The sequence below is a fragment of the Salvelinus fontinalis genome, chromosome 8 (genome assembly GCF_029448725.1).
Source record: "Salvelinus fontinalis isolate EN_2023a chromosome 8, ASM2944872v1, whole genome shotgun sequence".
Taxonomy (NCBI): Eukaryota; Metazoa; Chordata; class Actinopteri; order Salmoniformes; family Salmonidae; genus Salvelinus; species Salvelinus fontinalis.
The window spans coordinates 4,705,327-4,732,253 of NC_074672.1; the positions used below are offsets into that span (position 1 = coordinate 4,705,327).

General features: G+C 42.0%; 2 protein-coding genes across 3 annotated transcripts in view; both read left to right on the forward strand.

Moving 5' to 3' along the window:
- Positions 1-26,927, forward strand: part of LOC129860409 (uncharacterized) — a 269,201-nt gene that overhangs the window by 165,450 nt on the left and 76,824 nt on the right. The gene's annotated exons all lie outside the window — the stretch shown is intronic.
- dnmbp (dynamin binding protein) overlaps positions 1-26,927 on the forward strand; it is a 114,209-nt gene that overhangs the window by 63,529 nt on the left and 23,753 nt on the right. Inside the window, exon 1 of one of the 2 annotated variants that reach the window (XM_055930785.1) lies at positions 7,277-8,969. The exons of the other annotated variant lie outside the window; for it this stretch is intronic. Coding sequence (XP_055786760.1) covers positions 7,487-8,969 — 1,483 coding nt within the window. The 5' untranslated portion in view covers positions 7,277-7,486. Of the gene's footprint in view, positions 1-7,276; positions 8,970-26,927 lie in introns of those variants that run through there. 2 annotated transcript variants of the gene reach the window in all.

The window sequence follows — 26,927 nt, forward strand, 5'->3', positions numbered from 1 at the left end:
TCAACAATATTTTCACATGTACACTACCGGTCAAAAGTTTTAGAACACCTACTCATTCAAGGGTTTTTCTTAATTTTTTACGATTTTCTACATTGTAGAATAATCGTAAAGACATAAGTATGAAAAAACACATATGGAATGATGTAGTAACCAAAAAAGTATTAAACAAATCAAAATATATTTGAGATTCTTCAAATAGCCACCCTTTGTGCAAAGCTGTCATCAAGGCACTCATGGCATTCTCTCAACCAGCTTGGAGTCTTGAAGGAGTTCCCACATATGCTGAGCACTTGTTGGCTGCTTTTCCTTCACTCCACGGTCTGACTCGTCCTAAACCATCTCAATTTGGTTGAGGTTGAGGGATTGTGGAGGCCAGGTCATCTGATGCAGCACTCCATCACTCCCCTTCTTGGTCAAATTGCCCTTACACAGCCTGGAGATGCGTTGGGTCATTGTCCTGTTGAAAAACAAATTGTATGCCCACTAAGCCCAAACCAGATGGGATGGGGTATCGCTGCAGAATGCTGTGGTAGCCATGCTGGTTAAGTGTGCCTTGAATTCTAAATATATAACAGACAGTGTCACCAGCAAAGCACCCCCACACAATAACACCACCTCCTCCATGCTTCACAGTGAGAACCACACATGCAGAGATAATCCGTTCACCCACACCGCGTTTCACAAAGATATGGCGGTTGGAACCAAAGATCTCAAATTTGGAATGAAAATTGTCCACCAGTCTATGTCCATTGCTTGTGTTTCTTGGCTCAAGTAAGTCTCTTCTTCTTATTGGTGTCCTGTAGTAGATGTTTCTTTGCAGCAATTTGACCATGAAGGCCTGATTCACGCATTCTCCTCTGAACAGTTGATGTTGAGATGTGTCTGTTACTTGAACTCTGTGAAGCATTTATTTGAGGCTGGTATCTCTAATGAACTTATCCTCTGCAGCAGAGGTAACTCTGGGTCTTCCTTTCCTGTGCGGTCCTCAGTTTCATCATAGTGCTTGATGGTTTTTGCGACTGCACTTTTCTGTATTGACTGACCTTCATATCTTAAAGTATTGATGGACTGTCATTTCTCTTTGCTTACTTGAGCTGTTCTTGCCGTAATATGGATTTAGTATTATACCAAATAGGGCCATCTTCTGTATACCCCCCAACAATGTTTTGGTTACTACATGATTCCATATGTGTTATTTCATAGTTTTGATGTCTTCACTATTATTCTTCAATGTAGAAAATAGTAAAAAATAAAAACTTTTGAATGAGTAGGTGTTTTAAATCTTTTGACCGGTAGTGTATATCCAGCCAATATATCTTTATGGAGTAGAATTCAGTAGAGTTGTCTGAAGTTATGGAAACCATGTTGTGTGGCAAAGAAGTGGCAGAGTATATAAGAACACCATAAATGAGAAGACTAAGAGATAAGCAAGGAAAGAAATGTAAAAAGAGTGTGATGCTCTCCCCACTCATTCCTGAGTTGGCTGCCTTTGACCTCGTCCAAATGGGAGTGCCTGGTGTTGGGTCCTGTTCCGGGAGAGCCTCCCCCAGTATCAAAATCAAATGTTATTTGTCACATGCACTTAATACAACAGGTGTAGAACTTACACACACTAACACATACAGTAAAATGTGTGTATCTGTATTCTGACTATCCCAGTACCTGCCTCCATTTACCACTCTCTCTTTCTCTCTCTCTCTCTCTCTCTCTGGGAGGCTATGTTATGCCCTGGACATTATATGTATCAAATAAGTAGATACATAAGAAGTAGAAAATAAGAATCAAATAATGTCAAATTATCTTTCACAATTGTGTTATGAAAGTAATGAAGTGGGTTACAAATGATGAGCCTGTGAAAGCTGTTGTCGCTGACAAGTGACGTCTTCTGAACGGATATGAGAGATCGCAATGTGGCCATTACTGGTACCAACAAAGTTTGTCAAAACAGCTAGCAATGCTAATGTTAGATAGCTAAAATATGGTGCTCTCCTCAATCTTAGTTAGCTGGCTAAAGTTATACTGCATCTTAAATCAAATTATATTTGTCACATGCTCCGAATACAACAGTGAAATACTTACTTTACAAGCCCTTAACCAACAATGCAGTTTTATGAAAATACCTAAAAATAGTAAGAGATAAGAAAAACAAATTATTAAGGAGCAGCAGTAAATAACAATAGCGGGGCTATAAAATCCAAATATACAGGGGGTACCGGTTCATAGTCAATGTGCGGGGGCACTGGTGTTGAGGTAATTATGTACATGCAGGTAGGGTTATTAAAGTGGCTATGCATAGATAATAACAGAGAGTAGCAGCAGCGTGGGGGGTGGTGCAAATAGTCTGGGTAGCCATTTGATTAGCTGTTCGGGAGTCTTATGGCTTCAGGGTAGACGCTGTTTAGAAGCCTCTTGGACCTAGCTCCGGTACTGCTTGCTGTGTGGTAGCAGAGAGAACAGTCTATGACTAGGGTGGCTGGAGTCTTTTTTTTTTTTTAGGTTCTTCCTCTGACACCGCCTGGTATAGAGGTCCTGGATGGCAGGAAGCTTGGCCCCGGTGATGTACTGGGCCGTACACACTACCCTCTGTAGTGCCTGTCTCTTGGTGTGCTTGAACGATGTTAGTTTGTTGGTGATGTGGACGCCAAGGAACTTGAAGCTTTCAACCTGCTCCACTACAGCCCCGTCGATGAGAATGGGAGTGTGCTCTCTCCTCCTTTTCCAGGAGTCCACAATCATCTCCTTTGTCTTGATCACGTTGAGGGAGAGGTTGTTATCCTGGCACCACACGGCCAGGTCTCTGACCTCCTCCCTATAGGCAGTCTCATTGTTGTTGGTGATCAGGCCCATCACTGTTGTGTCATCAGCAAACAAATCAGCAAATGATGGTGTTGGAGTTGTGCCTGGCCTTGCAGTCATGAGTGAACAGGGAGTACAGGAGGGGACTGAGCACGAGGGGCCCTCGTGTTGAGGATCAGCGTGGCGAATGTGTTATTACCTACCCTTACCACCTGGGGGCAGCCCGTCAGGAAGTCTGCAGAGTTAGGTGTTTAGTCCCAGGGTCCTTAGTTCAGTGATGAGCTTTGAGTGCACTATGGTGTTGAACGCTGTGCTGTAGTCAATGAATAGCATTCTCACATAGTTGTTCCTTTTGTCCAGGTGGGAAAGGGCAGTGTGGAGTGCAATAGAGATTGCATCATCTGTGGATCTGTTGGTGCGGTATCCTAATTGGAGTGGGTCTAGGGTTTCTGGGATAATGGTGTTGATGTGGACCATGACCAGCCTTTCAAAGCATTTCATGGCTACAGATGTGAGTGCTACGGGTTGGTAGTCATTTAGGCAGGTTACGTTCGTTTTCTTTGGCACAGGACTATGGTGGTCTGCTTGAAACGTGTTTGTATTACAGACTCGGACAGGGAGAAGTTGAGTAGTTGAAAATGTCAGTGAAGACACTTGCCAGTTTGTCAGCGCATGCTTCACAGAACATGTCCTTGTAATCCGTCTGGCCCTGTGGCCTTGTGAATGTTGACCTGTTTAAAGATATTACTCACATCGGCTGCGGAGAGCGTGATCACACAGTCATCCGGACCAGCTGATGCTCTCATGCATGTTTCATTATTACTTGCCTCGAAGCGAGCATAGAAATGATTTAGCTTGTCTGGTAGGCTCGTGTCATTGGGCAGCTCTCGGTTGTGCTTCCCTTTATAGTTTGCAAGCCCTGCCACATCCGACGAGCATCAGAGCCGGTGTAGTACGACTCGACCTTAGTCCTGTATTGATGCTTTGCCTGTTTGATGGTTCGTCGGCGGGCATAGTGGGATTTCTTATAAGCTTCTGAGTTAGTCCCGCTCCTTGAAAGCGGCAGCTCTGCCCTTTAGCTCGTGGCGAATGTTGCCTGTAATCCATAGCTTCTGGTTGGGGTATGTACGTACAGTCACTGTGGGGACGACTTCCTCGATGCACTTATTGATACAGCCAGTGATTGATGTGGTGTTATACTCCTCAATGTCATCGGAAGAATCCCGGAACATGTTCCAGTCTGTGATAGCGAAACAGTCCTGTAGTTTAGCATCTGCTTCATGTGACCACTTTTTTATAGACCGAGTCACTGGTGCTTCCTGCTTTAATTTTTTGCTTGTAAGCAGGAATCGGGAGGATCGAGTTATGATCAGATTTGCCAAATGGAAGGCGAGGGATTGTGATTGCCTAGTCACTTTTACCCCTACCTACATGTACACATTACCTAAACTACTTCGTACCCCTGCACATTGACTCGATACTAGTGCTCCTTGTAGCCTTGTTATTGCTATTTTATTGTGCTACTATTTCCTTTTTTTAATTATCACTTTTAAAAATAAAAATACATTTTTTTTTTTTTTTTTACTTGTTGGGAAAGGTCATAAGTAAGCATTTCACAGTAAAGTCTACACCTGTTGAATTCGGCGCATGTGACAAATACAATTCGATTTGAGCTAGCTAGCCGGTTAGCTAACGTCAGCTATGTTAGCGATACTGGTGATAATGATTATCAATATATACATAACCAGCAATCTATGGTCTTGCTTACTTCTATACTCACCATCAGTGGGGACTTAACAAACTCCAACCACCTATTCCTCATTAACGGGTCCTTCGGCACGGCATGCAAACCACAGTTAGTCAATCCGTATAGAGCTTTTCAGTCTCAAATGGCTGTAACCTTTTTTTGAAACAACAGAGCCCCATTCAATGAAGGGAAGCGAAGTGGACAGAGGGGCGATTTGCACGTGGAGCTTGGCAAAATAATGCATGATTTGTTGACCTAATTGTAATCCATTTACTTGTTGTGACACACTGAGGTTCCAAATTCCATTTTAGACGAGACTTACTTTATGACCAAAATAATAATTTTGACACTAGAATAAATGTTTCTGACTCATATTGATGGCACAAATGGCGTTTTCAAAGGAATTAGTTGTTTTTTAGGGGCAGTCACTCTCTTTAACCTGACTTTCCATTGCAACCAATTCATTTCCAGATTGGCTGAGTAAATCTGAGTAAATCTCTTTAACCTACGTGGTATCACCTGTCAGACAACTTAAACATGGATATCAGGGTATGTGTTCTGTTTGACAGGATATTCAGACAATTCTCAGAAAGACTGGCAACTAAATGACAGAAACTTGCCTTGCTTAACATTACAGGACTGGGATGTTGCACCTGATCCCCCTGAAGTAAATGAGAATACACACACACACACACACACACACACACACACACACACACACACACACACACACACACACACACACACACACACACACACATACACAGTTTCGGTTGGGTCCCTGGGATTGGAAGTTAAAATCTTAAATACTGATAATTAAAGAGCATTACATCAACGATATCCTTTATAGTAGGTACTGTATGTTGCAAAACAATTGGCATCCGATTTTTTTATGCGAATATTCAAAAATATGCAGAAAGAAAATATGTGCATTTTCCCAACAGAGCAGTATTTCCACCAAGCTGACTTGTTGCAGATTACAATCAGTGTGTGATGACATAGTGCACACAAATGTACTTTTTCACATAAGTTTTCATGTATCGAATACAAATCTAGTTTGATGCGTTCACGTCGCATTTACAGCTATACCAATAGTTTTGTCTTGGCAAGTGCACTCTAGCCAACGACTCGCAGATGCTGTGCAGGTAGGATAGTCTACATGATGCGATGATTATGGATAAGTACAAGACTCATTTTTATTTGTCAAATGGCAGTCAAGCATTGATCCTCATGCCACCAGAATAAGACCCTTGATATTTATTGGAAAGGAGCATCAGGCTCATCACCGTGTACTTTCACCGCCCTGTGAAGTTCATCAGAACTTATTTGTATTTCATCTTGTTTCATCTGCATGGTTTCCCGAGTCGTAGTGGAAGGACCACACACCATATCATTGTGTGACTCTACATTGACATCAATATGATAGTTATTATATCAGTATTTGCACCTCCATTTCTCCCATAATTAATGTCACAGACTAAGATCCCACCATGTCGAACAAACAAATTCTGTCGGCATTTATACAATTGCACCAAAACTTTGTTTCCGTCACAGCTGTCGTGATTTTTTTATTTTTTTTTAATAGGGTTTCGACTAATGCATTCAGTTGTACAACTGACTAGGTCTTTCCCTTTCCCATGATCGACAGCCATACTCGCATAAAAACTGGATGGGAAACGTGGTTAGTGTAGGGTTTCTGCCCAGTGCTCAACAACTGCATTGATTTCACTGTCATGAGTAGTTTGAAGAAAGCTATTTTTATCCAATGAATAAGCTTAACTTCAGTTTCTCCCAATTCTCTATTTCCCTCTTCCCTACACCAGTAGGGGATGGTTGGGAGATGGAGAGATACTGTTTGTGTGGGGAAGGGGGGCTGTAAACGTCGACCATCGTATAATTGGCTCTTTGATGGAAGGGACAGGGGGGATATCCTATACCCTCAAGCTTATGAATAGACCTGTTTTTTTTCTCACACTGAAATATACCGTAGCCTCTGAAACCAGGGATAGGCTTTCCACAATAGCTCATTGTAGAGTGAAGAGACACTTTCCAGTACACTCTAGAATAATCAGCCCCTGTCCCCAAAGCCTTTTCCACCTCCTTTCACTCGCTCGGTCACAGACACGCACATTCCAGCCTTCTTTTATGAAATCATATGAATGTGTTCATGCGTAAATTCATTATTCCACTCCAAATGTAGGGCAAACGGGGCCTCATACACTGTTGATTTGCTCTTATTTTTGCACAGAATAACTGGTTCCCGTGTTTACTTTGACCAAGCTCCAACATAAGACGACTTGATTCGGCCTCAAGTTCTGAGGAACTGAGAAAACACATTAGTCTGGAAGTTTACCCAGATAACGTGGAGAATTTGATTAAGAAAGTGTCCTTTTTCATAATGTGTAAATGAAAGAAAAACAAAAGAGGATGGAAAAACAAAAGGAACGTTCTCTGAAGTGGAAGTTGCTTGGTGCCAAGTCTCACACACGCCAAAGGCATTCTCTTGAAAAGACCGTTAGTCTCCTTCCTCTGGAGAAGGAAATCTACCCAGCCAGCCTGTGTTTTCCTGCAAACATAGCAACTGACCAATGAAAACGCTGAGAGGGGCTGACTGTAATCCACCACTCATGTGACTACTGAATGATTTACCAAGAATGGCCCCTCCTTCCTTCACCTGCCCCTCCCCACTGACGTGATTCACCGGGCTGCCGGGGGAGGGAAGGATTTTGTAACACAGAAACTGGGAAGTGCCTTAGCAGGGCAGTCCAGTTGAGGCAGCCCTAAGAGAAGGAGTGAGAGCAATAAAGAGCGAGTATGTCTGACAGGTGGTTGAGTCTCCCACGTTGCTGTCCTCTGGAATGCCATAGTATGGGGAGATAGAATAAGCTATCACATCGTTGTAGGAGCAACGGCAGCACTGTGAGCTGTATCAGAAACGGCACCATGAAGGGCCAGGTAGTTAATGGCTTCCAGGCTGAGACTGGACCCTTGGACTGGAGCTCCGGCACTGGGATGCCCCCTCGGAGGGGCAAGAGTTTGGAAGAGTTGGGGAATTGTGACTATGCCAAGGAGAGGATGGTCCGTCTGCAACAGCAACCACAGTTTCAGCAGAAGCATCAACAGGTGGTTGGATACCACGGTTATAAGCTAGCTCCAGCGCCAGTGCTGGCCCCTGTACCGGTGGCAGCTCCAAGGTCTGTGCCAACTCCGTGGCCAGGGCAATGGGACTACCAGGCCAACCTGAGGCAGGGGAATGCCGGTCGGCAGGCCAGCTGGGAGTATGAGGACTATGACAGAGTGCCCTATAGAGACACAAGGCCTCAAAGCAGGGACCTTTATTTCCGCTCTGCTTCAGATAATGGCCACCTGGAACCCAGGAGAGTGCAAGAGTGGTCTGGTAAACATTGCTTCTACCCAGGCCCGGAGGACCACAACTACCAGGAGCACAACCGAGAGACACAAATCAAGGATTACAGGGATGTCCACAGACGTCAGGCGCAGTATGACATAGACAGGGACAAATATGACCACAAAGAGGAGGAGTATCCCTACAAACAGTGTGACCTCTACAAAGACAGAGATGGGGACCACTATGACTGCAAAAAACAGGACTATTGGGACCTGGAAAATGAGTTTTATCAAGATCATGACCGTTATGATCGCAAAGAGTCAGACCAGTATGATCACACAGACCGGTACAACCCTAGGGACATAGGCCACCATGACCGCAAAGATGGTGACCTGTACGACCTTAAAGATCAGGAATATTTTGACCGCAGGAGACAGAGCAAGAATGACCACACAGAAAATGATTATTTGGACTACAGACAAGACAATAGGAAAGAGGACCACTACGTTAAATACCGCTATGTTCGCAGGGAGGATTATTATGACCGTAAAGAGAAGACCCATTATGAGCTCAGAGAGAATGACCACTATGACCAAAAGGAAAAGGACCACTATTTGCTTAAAAAGAGTGATAGTTATGACCACAAGGAAAAGGACCGCTACAACTACAAAGGAAAGGACCACTGTGATCGCAGAGAAAAGGACCACTGCAACGACAAGGGAAAGGACCACTGTGATCGTAAGGAAGAAGACCATTACAGGGATTTGCGATCATTATCTATGGACTCCAGGTATGAGGAATACCCCGGCAGTGGGAAGCACTGTGAAGGATGGGTTGAGGACTACAATCAGCCCGCACGGGAGCGGCGGTCCTACGACCGTCACCTGTGCCACGACAAGGACCGTGAAAACGGGTCCCACCTGGATTCTGGTAGCCTCATGGGGACCGTGAACCACCCCAGGCGGGCACGTAAGCCCGTCTACATGGGCTCCCTTGACCGTAACAGTTTCTACAGGAAGACCGCCCCCAGCGCTCTGCGGAGGTCAGAGTTTGCCATCAACAGTAAGCAGAAACAAGGTAAACATCTGTGTGCTGGGAAGGATTCAGTTATGTAAAGTAGGCAGAGGCCAGAACATGGGGTTATAGGAAGTTTTCCTCTTTATTGCTGATCTAGGATCAGCTTTCCTGACACCAATCCATTGAGCGCTTACAGCAACAACGAGTCACCAGTTCATTTCCACTCACGATGGGATCGTAGGAAAATTTCACCGAGATTGAATTGTAAAGCCACGATTGTAATGTGAAGTGTCCTGTATTTTCCGAAGTCTCAACCTCAGACGAATGACCTTTAGTTGCACTTACAATGGACGTCTAAAGTGTTGTGGCCTGGGGCCTCGTTTATTAAAACGTTGCATACGTACAAAATATACCCCAAAACGAGCGTGCAATAGTTGACATGAGAATGTTCTTACCTCCACGCAAACTTTAGAGCATCCTACAAAAAATGTCTAGGGGTTGTAGTATTGCATTGAAACCAGGCAAGTAAGTATTTTGTGCAAATAAGGGATATGACACACCTATTGATAAAAAAAAAAAATGAAATACTGGAAAATATAACAAGATACAAACATTTGCCGTTAGTGAGAAGAGCGAAAATATTTTTTCTTTTATCTTTGCGATCTAAAATAACAAATTATTTATTTCCATGACCATTGTACAATTACATTCCTTCTCTTTTCTGACAGTGGTGAAAGTAGCCTATACAATAAATAGAGATACTATTCGTCCCATCTCTTATTTAATTGGACCTACTTCATCGTTGTGAATAGATGAGCTATTTCAAGTGCTTTGCTCTATATGATCCTTCCCGTTTTTATACCTACACATTCTCTTCAGAAATAGCAGATATTTAGTAGGCAACTGTTATAAACGAGGCCAAGGTGCTCACTCACTTTCCAGGCATGTGTGTGTGAGACATAGTCTGAGGCTTGTAGTGCGTGGTGGTTTCACCTAGTGTCTTAGGAAGGTGAACCTGAAAGTATTTTAGGGCGGAGGAACCAGTCAAGCAGGTTATGTTGGTTCTTGGTTTTTGTTGGCTCCTTTACTCCTCTGTCTCTCTCTCTGTGTCTGGCTCTGTGTCTCTCTCTCTCTCTCTCGCTCTGTCTCTGTCTCTCTCGCTCTGTCTCTGTCTCTCTCTCTGTGTCTGTCTCTCTCTCTCTCTGTGTCTGTCTCTGTCTTCAAATCTGCACAGAAGAAGTGGCATTTGTCATCAGTCTCTTGCTCCGGTGTTTCACATGACTCATTCCATTGCTGTCTTAAAGGGATAGTTCACCCAAATGACTAAATTGCATATTGGTTTCCGTACCCTGTAAGCAGGTTATAGACAACGTAAGACACCAATCCATGCGCTGTTTTTGTTTACCTGGCCACTGTTTCCAAAGGCACAAATCCAATGCAAGTTATTGATACCAATATTTGCATTTTTCACACTTCATTTTGTCATATGGGTGAACTATCCATTTAATGGTGGGGCTGCTCTTAGACGCTCTGTCTAAGTAGGACTTTGTCCTGGCTGGATGGAATGTCTGTGGCAGGTGTTAAGCACCGCAGATTACCATTGTGTCACCATTTAGGGGAACTGAGTGAGTATTTGTGTGTGTGCCTAAATATGTCAGAGCAAGAGAGCACTTCTCCTCGGGAGTTTGCTTCTTAGAAGAAGCAGGTGAAGCACCCTAGTGCTCAGCACAGCCTGGTACCAGACAGAACTCACTACCCCCCCACCCCACCCCCCCAAACACACACACTGACCATGTTTCCAACCAGTAATCCCTAACGTCAACACAGTGAGGAGGAAGAGAAGGTGGTGAGTTCTGTCTGGTCCCAGGCTGTTATGAACACTAGGGTGACTCCTCCACAAAGGGACTGAATTTCAAGTTTCATGTACCAAGAGTGTGTGTGTGTGTTTGTCTGTGGAGGTGCCTGTTGCTGGTCTTCGTAGTAATCCATGAGCAGCAGCTGCTGATGGGCAGATGGGGGATTAATCAGAAAATCCTTAGACAACCTTCTCACAACATTCTGGTAACATTCTGTCTAGGGGCCAGCCTGGCAGACAAATGCCCCAGGTCTCGAGCCGAGGAGGGAATTAGCCAGCTAATGTAGGTCAGAAACACTGCACAAGCTCTCTGACACAAACACTGACATCTGGTCTCTCACTATCACACACACACACACACACACACACACACACACACACACACACACACACACACACGCACACACGTAGTCCTGTTACATGTATTTGAAATAACTTCACTATCTGCTGGTACATTCCCTCATTTGTTTTTACACAAATGAACAAGCTAGTTAGCACATTATCTTGTGAAACTGTTGAAGTAGCTAGCAAGCGATAAGATTTGCCAAATAACAGACTATAATGTCTTCTACAGTGGCACTTACTTTGCAATGTGCAGAATACAAACACTCATCGGGGGGGAATTTCTTCTAAACAGCAGATCTCCTGCACTCGTTTTTGAGAATTGATACAAAAGTTTTATAGTTCTTAAGTTTTGCATTGCGCTGAAAACGTATCTTCTTACGTGCTTGACTATTATGTTGATTGTCTTTGATTTCTACAGTGTTCTGAAGTTTCATTTACCATAGGAATCAAAAATCTATATCAGTGTATCGCAAGAGGAATATTGCTGTGTTTTTCAAACTTCTCAATACAGGTTTTGATTGAACAGGACCTGGTATTTGTAATTTCATTTTCTTAACTAGAGCAAATCAATTGTCTTTTATCTCAAAAATGGGAAGAGGGGTCATAAGAAATTGAGTTTGAGGTAACTCATGCAAGGATTACATTTTTTTGTTCCACTTATAATTCTAAATCCTGACCTTTGAACTTCGATTCAAACTTCTAACTTGGAAATTAGACTATTAACACTATTGTCATTTCATTTGACCTCCCATAAAAGTTGTGTTATCAGTGCGTAAAATGATTGGCATCAGCATATTTTATTTACTGCAAGTACTTTGCTCAACGAAAGTAACTTCACTGTGCATGTTTTGAAAGAAACCCCAGTGGTCTTAAGTGAATTTGTGAGGGGATAGAAGAAACACTGGTGCAACTCAGGCTTGGGTATGTGAATGCCCCTGCCACCCTACGTCAGAGACACCCAACAGCATTTGGAGTTGACAGTAGGGTTAACTAGAGAGCCAAAATTGACCTTTTGACCTTTAAGCTTTTGGAGTAAACAGAGGTATCCTACTGTCCAACATGTGGAGCGTCTTCCTTTCCTGTTGCCCATCTCACTGCTTGCTGAAACCAGTGTGGTGGAAGTTGAATTATACTGTGGGCTCTAAGGAGTTGTTTGTTTTACTTTCCTGGCTCTTGTGAACTTGTAGGGTCCATAATTACCAACTCTTGCTTACACCTTCTGGAACAAATATGCTAGCTGTGAGTCACTTGTATTTCCGGGAACGAATAAATCAACCAGTGAAAGAAGTTGACGCTAATAACACACCAACCAATGGAATTTCCCCAAAAAAGGTGAACTTGTGTAAAAATAAGTGTACACAAAGGGGCATACAAAGCATGGAAATACAGTTGAAGTCGGAAGTTTACATACACTTAGGTTGGAGTCAGTAAAACTAATTTTTCAACCACTCCACAAATTTCTTGTTAACAAACTATAGTTTTGGCAAGTCGGTTTGGACATCTACTTTGTGCATGACACAAGTAATTTTTCCAACAATTGTTTACAGACAGATTATTTAACTTATAATTCACTGTATCACAATTCCAGTGGGTCAGAAGTTAACATACACTAAGTTGACTGTGCCTTTAAACAGCTTGGAAAATTCCAGAAAATGTCATGGCTTTAAAAGGTTCTGATAGACTAATTGACATCATTTGAGTCAATTGGAGGTGTACCTGTGGATGTATTTCAAGGCCTACCTTCAAACTCAGTGCCTCTTTGCTTGACATCATGGGAATATCAAAAGAAATCAGCCAAGACCTCCACAAGTCTGGTTCATCCTTGGGAGCAATTTCCAAACGCCTGAAGGTACCACGTTCATCTGTACAAACAATAGTACGCAAGTATAAACACCATGGGACCATGCAGCCGTCATACCGCTCAGGAAGGAGACGCGTTCTGTCTCCTAGAGATGAACGAACTTTGATGCGAAAAGTGCAAATCAATCCCAGAACAACAGCAAAGGACCCTGTGAAGATGCTGGAGAAAACGGGTACAAAAGTTTTGTATTTTTTATTTCACCTTTATTTAACCAGGTAGGCTATTTGAGAACATGTTCTCACTTTCAACTGCGACCTGGCCAAGATAAAGCAAAGCAGTGCAACACAAACAACAACACAGAGCTACATATGGAATAAACAAACATACAGTCAATAATAAAGTATCTATATCCACAGTAAAACGAGTCCTATATCGACATAACCTGAAAGGCCGCTCAGCAAGGAAGAAGCCACTGCTCCAAAACCGGCATAAAAAAAACAGACTACGGTTTGCAACTGCACATGGGGACAAAGATTGTACTCTTTTGAGAAATGTCCTCTGGTCTGATGAAACAAAAATAGAACTGTTTGGCCATAATGACCATTGTTATTTTTGGAGGAGAAAGGGGGAGGCTTGCAAGCCGATGAACACCATCCCAACCGTGAAGCACGGGGGTGGCAGGATCATGTTGTGGGAGAGCTTTGCTGCAGGAGGGACAAAATAGATGGAATAATGAGGAAAGGAAAATTATGTGAACATATTGAAGCAACATATCAAGACATCAGTCAGGAAGTTAAAGATTGGTTGCAAATGGGTCTTCCAAATGGACAATGACCACAGCATACTTCCAAAGTTGTGGCAAAATGGCTTAAGGACAACAAAGTCAAGGTATTGGAGTGGCCATCACAAAGCCCTGACCTCAATCCTATAGAAAATGTGTGGGCAGAACTGAAAAAGCGTGTGCGAGCAAGGAGGCCTACAAACCTGACTCAGTTACACCAGCTCTGTCAGTGGGAATGGGCCACAATTCGCCCAACTTATTGTGGGAAGCTTGTGGAAGGCTACCCAAAACGTTTGACCCAAGTTAAACAATTTAAAGGCAATGCTACCAAATACTAATTGAGTGTATGTAAACTTTTGACCCACTGGGAATGTGATGAAAGAAATAAAACCTGAAATAAATCATTCTCGCTACTATTATTCAGAAATGTCACATTCTTAATTCATAAAGTAGTGATCCTAACTGACCTAAGACAGGGAATTTTTACTAGGATTAAATGTCAGGAATTGTGAAAAACTGAGTTTAAATGTATTTGGCTAAGGTGTATGTAAACTTCCAACTTCAACTGTATATGGGCAACTTCAATGTATTGTGATTTTCGGAATAGGAACAAGATAAGATTATATTCACTGGCGCACATTCAGGGGAAGAATAGGCTACACAAAGTCAGGATAGAGATTCAGCGGTTTGTATGATCAATTTTTGTATCTATGTTTTTTTTATGTTTATACCTTAGTTCTTGCAAGCCACAGACTGAAAGACTATTTTAAAGAGAAGAAATGTACATGCTTCATTTTGGCATTGTGACTAGACTTTTTTTCCCTTCAGCTTTTTTACTCTGTTCCACAATCTATAATTCCGTTCCAGCGAAGCCACTCCCCACACTCCAAACCTTGGCTTGTTTATAAGAGGCCCCCATGCTATTATGGTTGCCACAGCAACAGGGCGTTCTTGTGTGAACTTTGGGCCGAGCACACAGCACGTATTGTGCGCGACCTTCGACTTCACATTGAAACACAAACTCAGCAGGTAACCTCTAGACAGTGTTGCATGTTCCACATAAAACATGACTCAAGGAATTCACAGATCACACCCCCACAAAACTCTTTGTCTCAAATGAGTATGTCATACAATGTTGCCAACTCATTTCTCTCTGTTATTTATCATTTAAATGTTGATATGAGATGCATGCTGCAAGTTCCTTATAACAGTTACACACAGACAGTGAGAGAAAAGAGTGAGAGAGAGAGAGGAATGTGGGACCTGTTTGAGATCCTCAAGATGGTATTCAGCCTGTTGGGGGCGTAGTTGTGTCAGTTATTAGGCCTAGTTCCGATTTAAAACGCAGAGCCCGGCTTTCAAATCAGACTGGACCAGGCGTGTGTGTCAGAAAGGGAGTGTTGTTGGTGTTCATGTTGGCCCTGTCCAGAAACCACCCCTTCTCCCTAGACAGTGGGTCTATATCTGAAAACATTACTCACCGTCAAATCCTTGCTTCCTCAGTCCTTGTTTTTTTGCATTCCTCACCCCCTGTCTTTCCCACTTTGAGAGGAGAGGACTGGAGAAAACAAGTATCAAGGAAGCAAGGACGAATGTTTTCAGATACAGCCTTGTTGCATGTGTGTGCATGCAGATATACAGATCTTACATACCCTCTCACATCATGTGCATACACTGAATTGCAAAACGACCCCTAGCCCCTACTACACCCGGTCTCTCATGTAGATCTGTGAAGATTGGATAGGTGTATAATATATATATAGATGTGTATATATATATATAGATTGGATAGAAGTGTAATATATATATAGATTGGATAGATGTATTATATATATAGATTGGATAGATGTATAATATATATATATAGATTGGATAGATGTATAATATATATATATAGATTGGATAGATGTATTATACACTGCTCAAAAAAATAAAGGGAACACTTAAACAACACAATGTAACTCCAAGTCAATCACACTTCTGTGAAATCAAACTGTCCACTTAGGAAGCAACACTGATTGACAATAAATTTCACATGCTGTTGTGCAAATGGAATAGACAAAAGGTGGAAATTATAGGCAATTTGCAAGACACCCCCCAAAACAGGAGTGATTCTGCAGGTGGTGACCACAGACCACTTCTCAGTTCCTATGCTTCCTGGCTGATGTTTTGGTCACTTTTGAATGCTGGCGGTGCTCTCACTCTAGTGGTAGCATGAGAAGGAGTCTACAACCCACACAAGTGGCTCAGGTAGTGCAGTTCATCCAGGATGGCACATCAATGCGAACTGTGGCAAAAAGGTTTGCTGTGTCTGTCAGCGTAGTGTCCAGAGCAGGCAGGCGCTACCAGGAGACAGGCCAGTACATCAGGAGACGTGGAGGAGGCCGTAGGAGGGCAACAACCCAGCAGCAGGACCGCTACCTCCGCCTTTGTGCAAGGAGGTGCACTGCCAGAGCCCTGCAAAATGACCTCCAGCAGGCCACAAATGTGCATGTGTCAGCATATGGTTTCACAAGGGGTCTGAGGATCTCATCTGGGTACCTAAGGCTACCTCTGGCGAGCACATGGAGGGCTGTGCGGCCCCACAAAGAAATGCCACCCCACACCATGACGGACCCATCGCCAAACCGGTCATGCTGGAGGATGTTGCAGGCAGCAGAACGTTCTCCACGGCGTCTCCAGACTCTGTCACGTCTGTCACATGTGCTCATGTGCTCAGTGTGAACCTGCTTTCATCTGTGAAGAGCACAGGGCGCCAGTGGCGAATTTGCCAATCTTGGTGTTCTCTGGCAAATGCGAAACGTCCTGCACGGTGTTGGGCTGTAAGCACAACCCCCACCTGTGGACGTCGGGCCCTCATACCACCCTCATGGAGTCTGTTTCTGACCGTTTGAGCAGACACATGCACATTTGTGGCCTGCTGGAGGTCATTTTGCAGGGCTCTGGCAGTGCACCTCCTTGCACAAAGGCGGAGGTAGCGGTCCTGCTGCTGGGTTGTTGCCCTCCTACGGCCTCCTCCACGTCTCCTGATGTACTGGCCTGTCTCCTGGTAGCGCCTGCCTGCTCTGGACACTACGCTGACAGACACAGCAAAACTTTTTGCCACAGTTCGCATTGATGTGCCATCCTGGATGAACTGCACTACCTGAGCCACTTGTGTGGGTTGTAGACTCCTTCTCATGCTACCACTAGAGTGAGAGCACCGCCAGCATTCAAAAGTGACCAAAACATCAGCCAGGAAGCATAGGAACTGAGAAGTGGTCTGTGGTCACCACCTGCAGAATCACTCCTGTTTTGGGGGGTGTCTTGCTAATTGCCTATAATTTCCACCTTTTGTCTATTCCATTTGCACAACAGCATGTGAAAGGTATTGTCAATCGGTGTTGCTTCCTAAGTGGACAGTTTGATTTCACAGAAGTGTGATTGACTTGGAGTTACATTGTGTTGTTTAAGTGTTCCCTTTATTTTTTTGAGCAGTGTATATATATATATATATATATATATATATATATAGATAGATAGATAGATAGATAGATAGATAGGTAGATAGATTAGATAGGTAGATAGATTAGATAGATTAGATAGGTGTATAATATATATATATATAGATTGGATAGATGTATAATATATATATATATAGATTGGATAGGTGTATAATATATATATATAGATTGGATAGATGTATAATATATATATATATAGATTGGATAGATGTATTATATATATATATAGATTGGATAGGTGTATAATATATATATATAGATTGGATAGATGTATAATATATAGATTGGATAGATGTATAATATATATATATATAGATAGATTGGATAGGTGTATAATATATATATATATAGATTGGATAGGTGTATAATATATATATATATATAGATTGGATAGATGTATAATATATATACTGTATATATAGATTGGATAGATGTATAAAATATATATATAGATTGGATAGATGTATAATATATATATATAGATTGGATAGGTGTATTATTAAGCATTATAGTGAAAGTTTTACAGGATTGGCTTGGGAGTATGTTCTAAGGGTCTATGTGGTATTCATAAACACTCACACAGTTTTTCTTCATGGACATGAATAGTCCAGTCCAGACATAGTCCAGTTCAAGTCTTTACTGTGCACCGGGGTGTCTGCGTGCACTGGGTTGTGTCTAATCATGGAGGGTTTCCATCCATTCTCATGGTAATGTGGGAATAGAATAGAGACTGTGCACTGAGACAAATAGAGAAACCCTTCCATGAGGCTAGAGCAAGACAGGGAAACTACAAGTGGGACTGTACTTTGGAGAATAGGCTGCCTAGGAATGACTGGGCTGACTTGAACCTGTTTGTGGGAGTGTGTGGGCGTGGGGCAGGGTGGAGCAAAGGTGCTTGGCTACAGGTGGGTCTCTCTCTGTCTCTTTCCCTCTTTCATTCGCTTAAATTCTCAGCTGAGGTATCAATGTTAATGTCGGCCTTCACAGTATCTGAACTTTTAAGAAAGGAAGTCATTTTTTAAAGATAAATATGGGCTATATCGAAACACATCCTGATTTCAGAGTGAAGATTGTTGGCCTGTGTTTGACCCAAGGTCTTTCAATGTAGCATTTTGTGGCGTTAATTGAAGTCTTGTAAAAAAAAAAAATCCTAATGCGGTCCATAGAGGAGTGTGAAGTCGAATGCCGCGTCCTTGGCAAAGGACTGGTTGAATCAAAAGCATAACTTTCACTGGTGTTAAAAATGTGGCTTTCATTTGGTTCAGAGAACTAGCTTAATAAGTCAACTTGCCTGAGACCTGAAGACACACATTTACGCGTCGAACACTTGTGGAGAAGTCTGTCAATAATAAAGCGCTACTCTGCCTTCTTAACAACACTATCAACAAGGCAGGTCCAACAGGCCCTGGTTTTGTCGCACCTGGACTACTGTTCAGTCGTGTGGTTAGGTGCCACAAAGAGGGACTTAAGGAAAATTGCAGTTGGCTCAGAACAGGGCAGCACGGCTGCCACTTAAAAGTACACGGAGAGCTAACATTAATGACATGCATGTCAATCTCTTATGGTTCAAAGTAGAAGAGAGATTGACGTCTTCATTACTTGTTTTCGTAAGTGTTGACAAGCTGAATCAAATTAAATCAAATTTTATTGGTCACATACACATGGTTAGCAGATAGCGAAATGCTTCTAGTTCCGACAGTGCAGTAATATCTAACAAGTAATCTAACAATTTCACAACAACTACCTTATACACACAAGTGTAAAGGGATGAATAAGAATATGTACATATAAATATATGAATGAGCGATGGCCGTGCGGCATAGGCAAGATGCAGTAGATGGTATAGAATCCAGTATATACATATGAGATGAGTAATGTAGGATATGTAGACGTTATTAAAGTGCCGTTATTTAAAGCGACTAGTGATACCTTTTATTAAATCAATTTATTAAAGTGGCCAGAGATTTGAGTCAGTATGTTGGCAGCAGCCTCTATGTTAGTGATGGCTGTTTAACAGTCTGATGGCCTTGAGATAAAACCTATCTTCTACAAGCTTCTAACTTAACTGCCCTTCACTGACATGGAGGTAGTCTATTTAAAGAGTGCAAGGTATATAGCAGCCTATAGCCTAATTATGTCTGTCAAACAGGTAGACCTACCTCTTATTTCTTAAATAGGAAGAAATAGGCTCCAACACAAAGCCCTTGTTGTTGTTAGTAAAGTCTAATAAGAATTTAGACGGTTGGAATTAATTGTGCCTACTCAAATTTGCCTACTTTCAGCACCATGAGATTTCCATTTCCGATTGATTGGGCCGCGGCTGCTGCTTCAAGTTTCCGCACCACAATGTAAGTTACTCGAATCTGGCTAATCTTGATTTTATTCAAATCAATTATAGTAGTAGCAAGCTATCAAAGTTGACCTCCGGTCCTCCTCTTCGCCCTTTCCTTCTCAAACTGAACAGAACATAGGCTATAGGCTAGTTCACACGCAAGATATTACATTTTTTGAAGAAGAAAAAATAACTATTTAACTCTCCTGAACTGCCTACACAGCACAGCATTGGTTAGGCAACGCAAAAAAAACAATCAACAAGAGCAGTGCATGCCTGGGCTCAAGGTTGCAACATCCAGTGCAGTGTGCAATGCAGCCTAGTTTTATTTACGCTATCCCAGTAGTGCAAAAGACTCAAGTCAATTTTCTTAGACATATATCTTTGCTCTGTTCTTCTCCGCTCATGCACTTCTCGTTGACAATGAATCATTTGATCGAGACCACACTAAATAGCCTATAGGCACACTTGATGGTTCATGCCTTAATTACCCATTCTGACACTCACTGTAACTCCTTGCTAAGAGTCTCAGCGAGCTCACTGGCTGTAGGTGATTATGTGTAGAGTGTGCAGTCGTCAGCATGCATAGTCATTTTAGCTTCTTGTAAGACAAGTGGCAAATCATTTGTAAAAATAGAGAAGAGTAACGGCCCAAGGCAACTGCCCTGAGGGACACCGCATATCTGATGTTAGAGAAGCTTCCATTAAAGAATACTCTCTGAGTTCTATTGGATAAGTAACTCTCCAACCGTGTGATGGCAGGTGATATAAACATTTTCAATAACAAATGATCAATAATGTCAAAGTCTCCACTGAAAGCTAATAATACAGCTCCATCGATCATCTTATTATCCATATATTTTAGTTTATCGTCAGTCATCCGAGTCAGCGCAGTACAAGTTGAGTGTACATATAACTACAAGACCTGAGCATGTAAGCAAAGTATCTAAATATAACTGGGCTACAAGGCAATAATATTAAATGAATGTCATATGGGTGAAAAGTGTATTCCCTGCCCTGTCACCTTTGTTTGTTTCGCAGCCCCTTTCCAATTTTCCTTTGTAGCACTGATTCTGCAGATAGCAGCTACTTTGAAGAGTTTTACTTCCTCACAATATTTAGTTGTCTCAACTACTTTGATTGAATGCACTTTCTTGTAAGTTTCTCAAAGAGCTCCTGACAATGATTGAATTGTTTTGAGCTGGAAGTGGGAACATCTGTGTATATTGGGTGTTGTGACTTTCATTAATCTGATGACTTATTTATTTAATCCACTAACTATGTTTAATTGTTACCCGATTTAAATTAAATTAATTATGTAACAATTAACTCATTAGGAATTTGGAGCATCACTTTAACCTTTTAGGGGGGCAGCCCGACACCGGTACACTTATGACAACATCCAGCTCAAAGTGCAGGGCGCGAAATTCAAAAGATATTTTTTTTAAATATTTAAATTTCACACATTAACAAGTCCAAGACACCAGATGAAAGGTGCACATCTTGTGAATCAAGCCAACATGTCCGATTTTTAAAATGTTTTACAGGGAAGAAAATATGTAAATCTATTAGCTAACCACGTTAGCAAAAGACACAACTTTTCTAACTCCATCAGTTTCTTACTCCATCAGGTGCTATCACAAATTCGACCAAATAAAGATATAAATAGCCACTAACCAAGAAACAAATTCATCAGATGACAGTCTGATAACATATTTATTGTATAGCATATGTTTTGTTCGAAAAATTTGCATATTTCATGTATAAACCATAGTTTACATTTCAGCTACAATCTGAAATTGCACCGAAAGCAGCCATAATATTTACAGACACCAACGTCAAATAGCTAATTACTCATCATAAAACATTTCTGAAAAATACATAGTCTGCAGCAATTGAAAGACAGGCATCTTGTGATTCCAAACAATATTTCCGATTTATTAAATGTTTTACAGCGAAAATCGCTATATTAGCGTAGCTACAATAGACAGAAATAATTGACAGAAATAGACAGAAATAATTGGGCGCCCACGGCCAGTTCACATGCACGACAGATATATGAAATAACATCATAAAATGGGTCTTACTTTTGCTGATCTTTCATCAGAATGTTGAAGAAGGTGTCCTCTGTCCAGATGAGTCGTTGTTTGGATTCAGAATGGCAAATTTCCCTCTTCAATTAGCATTGGCACTAGCCGAGTGGCACAAATTTCTCCAACGTAAACACAGAGGACGGAACACGACAAAACTCCCGAAAAAAGTTTCAATAATCTGTTTAAACTATATTGAAAAAACATACATTACGATGATATGGTCACATGTATCAAAAAAAAATTCGAGCCGGAGATGTTAGCCGTTCGTTACGGCAGCAAAACAGTCAATCCCACTTCCTTCAGAGTACCGGAAGTGGACGGTCAAGTCAAAGAAATATTTTTTTTTCCATCACAGACCAAGAGGAGCACAAAAATTTCTTCTCTCACATCCTCTTTACACCAATAGGAAGGCGTATAGAGTGTAAGTAGACTCCTAAGTGTCAAGACCATGTATAGGCATCAAGTTGAAAAGAGCATCGATTTCTGACATTTCACTTCCTGGTCAGGAAAAGTGCTGCAGAAGGACTTCTGTTTCACTCAGAGAAATAATTCTAACTGTTTTAGAAACTAGAAAGTGTTTTCTATCCAAAAAGAATAATAATATCCATATTGTACGAGCACGATTTGAGTAGGAGGCCGTTTGAAATGGGCACGATTTCACTCTACTCAACACTTTGCCTTGCAGCCATAAGAAGTTAAAGAGTTTCCATCTCCCGAAATGAACTCTATAAGGTATTTACCTGTAACATCCATAAAACAGCCAACATATTAATCATAACCTCTTGTCATATTATCATTCTGAGCAGTCGTAACATCATGCATCAAAACATCAAAAACTGCCGTACTCATGATTCAGTACTACACAAATTGGTTTATTTATTTACTAGCTAACTAAATAATAACACAGGATTAACACACATAGATTATTGACCAGAAACTTAGTCCGCTAGGGACCTGTTTCCATCGTATTAACACAATATGATGACTTGTTACAACAGAGATGGGGGAGGGGGGGAGGAGAGAGAAAGAGACACTTATCATGGATACATTTGACAACTATTCTCACATTAATAATATACTATGTGTGAATGCCTTTGTTTGCCGTTTATCTCTGTCGGAACCAGGCCATCTTAGGAAAGATGTGGGTTGGCCTTTTCAGCTGCATGCTTGTAAGGCTCTGATTGTCCGAAAGGGTCCGGACAAGTCTCTTCTATTGTTGTTCACTCTGGAAGATAGCCAGCCATGTCGACGGTTCCCATTGGTGATGGTGGTGGGAGAATATGGTGATTTGAAACTCGTAGTAGGGTGGGATGGTTTGAAGAGTCGTAGGATGGTGCCTCTTAGAGAAAAGTCAGATAGATTCGCTTTTCTCTATCTGACAGCTAATTAGCCGTACCAGTGACTGTATTGGAAATGAGCTTCTCGCCTACACCTCGTGTCGATTATTCAGGGTTCAGGATTCCGACCACTTTACACGCACAGCTGCAACCTGGCAATGTTCTGGTCTGAAGATTGATTTCTCTCCCAAGCCTTTATGCACGCTAGGCAAAAGGGGACGGTTCCGTCAGTCTGACACGCTCTGTCCTCACTCGGGGCGTGGTTACTTAACTTGCAATCATATCCTTTGCACAGTATTTGTTATGACTCCTAAAATTATTAATATCTTAACAAAAATACTTTCCAAATATTTCATATTCTAAGCACAGCGTATTGGATGGAAGCTTGACAGATAAAGTTACAAGTTACAGTATTTCATCTATACAATGACATCATAAAATGAAAACCCATATGACATTAGTTTTCTATAGCTCCCCACTGACCTTTCCCCACATTATGTTAAAAATATTGTTCCACTATTCACATTTTTGAATGTGTTAGTTTCGGCAGGAAAAAGTCTGTTAACAAAGAACATTCCTTGGGTTAAATACTGGAAGGGGAGAGAAAGTCTCCTTCTCCTGTAATTTACAACAGGGTGTAAACTGTTGACCAACCAGCAGCCCCCTCTCTGTGGGAGAGAGAGAGAGACCTGGTTACTGTCATCCCACACCAGTCTGATCTGACCCATTCTGATCCTCACAGGACTGTCATGACATTGCTATATATTTTATATTATTTGTATTGCCTGGCAGGTAGTTGTTACCTGGGCCTCCCTGCCACCTCTTGCGTCCTAGGATAAGCAGCCAGAAGAACCACAGCCCTTGCACCTGACTTTGTTGTCCTCACCCCGACTATCTTAGCCACTGACTCAGTGAGCCAGTATTGTCAGACACAGATTAAAGCACATACCCTTACCAGGAGCAACACCAGATGCACTGGGAGCTCGACTAGACCCATGAGACAGAGAGACCGAGAGAAAAAGAGGCAGAAAGACCGAGACAGAGACGGAGACACAGAGGGAGAGTGAGGGAAAGAGACACATAGAGAAACACTGAGCAAGAGAGACACGGAGAGAGAAAGAATGAGAGAGAGACAGATACTGGGACCCAAAGAGAGAGAGACACAGAGACACAGAGAGACACACTCAAAGAGAGGGAGAGAGAAAAGGCAGCGCGAGAGACTGATGGAGACCAAGACATAGAGGGAGAGAGACACAGAAAGAAAGAGACCGAAAGAGAGCGAGACAGAGAGATGCACACAGAGAGCGAGAGAGAGAGGGAGAGAAAGAAAGACAGAGGGAGAGAGATACAGAGAGAAGGAGACAGAGGGAGAGAAAGAGACACAGGGGGGGAGAGAGAGAGAGAGAGAGGGAGAGCACCCCTCATCACTGTCAAACGCTCCCTAAAACACTTCTGCGAGCAGGCCTTTCTAATCGACCTGGCCCGGGTATCCTGGAAGGATATTGACCTCATCCCGCCAGTAGAGGATGCCTGGTTATTCTTTAAAAGTGCCTTCCTCACCATCTTAAATAAGCATGCCCCATTTAATTGTTTTATTATTACCAGGAACAGATATAGCCCTTGGTTCACTCCAGACCTGACTCCCATTGACCAGCACAAAAACATCCTGTGGCGTTCTGCATTAGCATCGAATAGCCACCTTGATATGCAACTTTTCAGGGAAGTTAGGAACCAATATACACAGGCAGTTAGGAAAGCTAAGGCTAGCTTTTTCAAACAGAAATTTGCATCCTGTAGCACAAACTCAAAAAAGTTCTGGGACACTGTAAAGTCCATGGAGAATAAGAGCACCTCCTCCCAGCTACCCAGTGCACTGAGGCTAGGAAACACTGTCAATACCGATAAATCCATTGTAATTGAGAATTTGAATTAAAAAAATTATACGGCTGGCCATGCTTTCCACCTGGCTACCCCCACCCCGGTCAACCTCCCCACAGCATCTCGCCCAAGCCTCTCCCATTTCTCCTTCACCCCAATCCAGATAGCTGATGTTCTGAAAGAGCTGCAAAATCTGGACACCTACAAATCAGCCGGGATAGACAATATGGACCCTCTCTTTCTAAAATGATCTGCCGAAATTGTTGCAACCCCTATTATTGGCCTGTTCAACCTCTCTTTCGTATCGTCTGAGATTCCCAAAGATTGGAAAGCTGCAGCGGTCATCCCCTTCTTCAAAGGGGGAGACACTCTAAACCCAAACTGCTCAAGACTTATATCCATCCTGCCCTGCCTTTCTAAAGTCTTCGAAAGCCAAGTTAATAAACAGATCACCGACCATTTCGAATCCCACCGTACCTTCTCCGCTATGCAATCTGGTTTCCGAGCTGGTCATGGGTGCACCTCAGCCACGCTCAAGGTCCTAAACAATATCATAACCGCCATCAATAATAGACAATACTGTGCAGCCGTCTTCATCGAAGGTCAGCATCCCGGAGTCGCCTCTTCGCTGTTGACGTTGAGATTGGTGTTTTGCGGGTACTATTTAATGAAGCTGCCAGTTGAGGATTTGTGAGGCGTCTGTTTCTCAAACTAGACAGGTGTGCCTTGTTAATTTGTTGAATTTATTTCCTTCTTAATGCGTTTAAACCAATCAGTTGTGTTGTGACAAGTTAGGGGTGGTATACAGAAGATAGCCCTATTTTGTAAAAGACCAAGTCAATATTATGTCAAGAACAACTCAAATAAGCAAAGAGAAATGACAGTCCTTCATTACTTTAAAACGTGGTCAGTCAATACAGAAAATATTAAGAACTTTGAAAGTTTCTTCAAGTGCATTCGCATAAAACATCAAGCACTATGATGAAACTGGCTCTCATGAAGACCGCCACAGGAAAGGAAGACCCAGAGTTACCTCTGCTGCAGAGGATAAGTTCATTAGACTTACCAGCCTCAGAAATTGCAGCCCAAATAAATGCTTCAGAGTTCTAGTAATAGACACATGTTCAGAGAATACTGCGTGAATCAGGCCTTCATGAATTGCTGCAAATAAACCACTATTGAAGGACACCAATAAGAAGAAGAGACTTGCTTGGGCCAAAAAAACTCGAGCAATGGACATTATACCGGTGGAAATCTGTCCTTTGGTCTGATGAGTCCAAATGTGAGTTTAGATGGATTGGGAAAAGTTGGACCGCAGAGTGAAGGAAAAGCAGCCAACACGTGCTCATGTGGGAACTCCTTCAAGACTGTTGGAAAAGCATTACAGGTGAAGCTGGTTGAGTGAATGCATAGATTAAATAAAAAATATAAATAAAATATGAAATATATGTACTTTTTGGTTACTACATGATTCCATAGTTTTGATATCTTCACTATTAAATAGTAAACAAAAAAAATAACAGCTTGAATGAGTAGTTGTGTCCAATCTTTTTACTGGTACTCTGTGTGTATATATGTATGTATATATATATATATGTGTGTATATATATAATTTGACCTTGTTTTTTTGTACTTTACTCAAACCAGTGAATATCACTTGTTATAAATGAGATCATTAACTATTAGCTCTTGGAATATCCAGGGCCTAAACTCTTCGCATTTTGGTTCTAAAACAACATCCAGAATTTCTTAAAAACATCAAGGGACAGGACATCATAATCCTACTGGAAACATGGTGTTGTGGAAACATTGATACTCAGTGTCCCTCAGGATACAGAGAAAGTTGACTGCCATCAATCAAAAATACATTTTTTTAAACGGGTCCGGGATGTGGAATCATCATTTGGCATAAACAGGACTTAGCACTGAATGAAATGAAAAAAGGTACTAACCACATTTGGCAAAAACTTACTGAAGGTACAATCTATTGGGACTTTGATGTATACATATGTGCAGTTTATGCTCCTTCTTTAGATTCATCAAATTATTATTTGTTTTTTGACAATCTCTGTACAGAAATCATTCAATTTCAG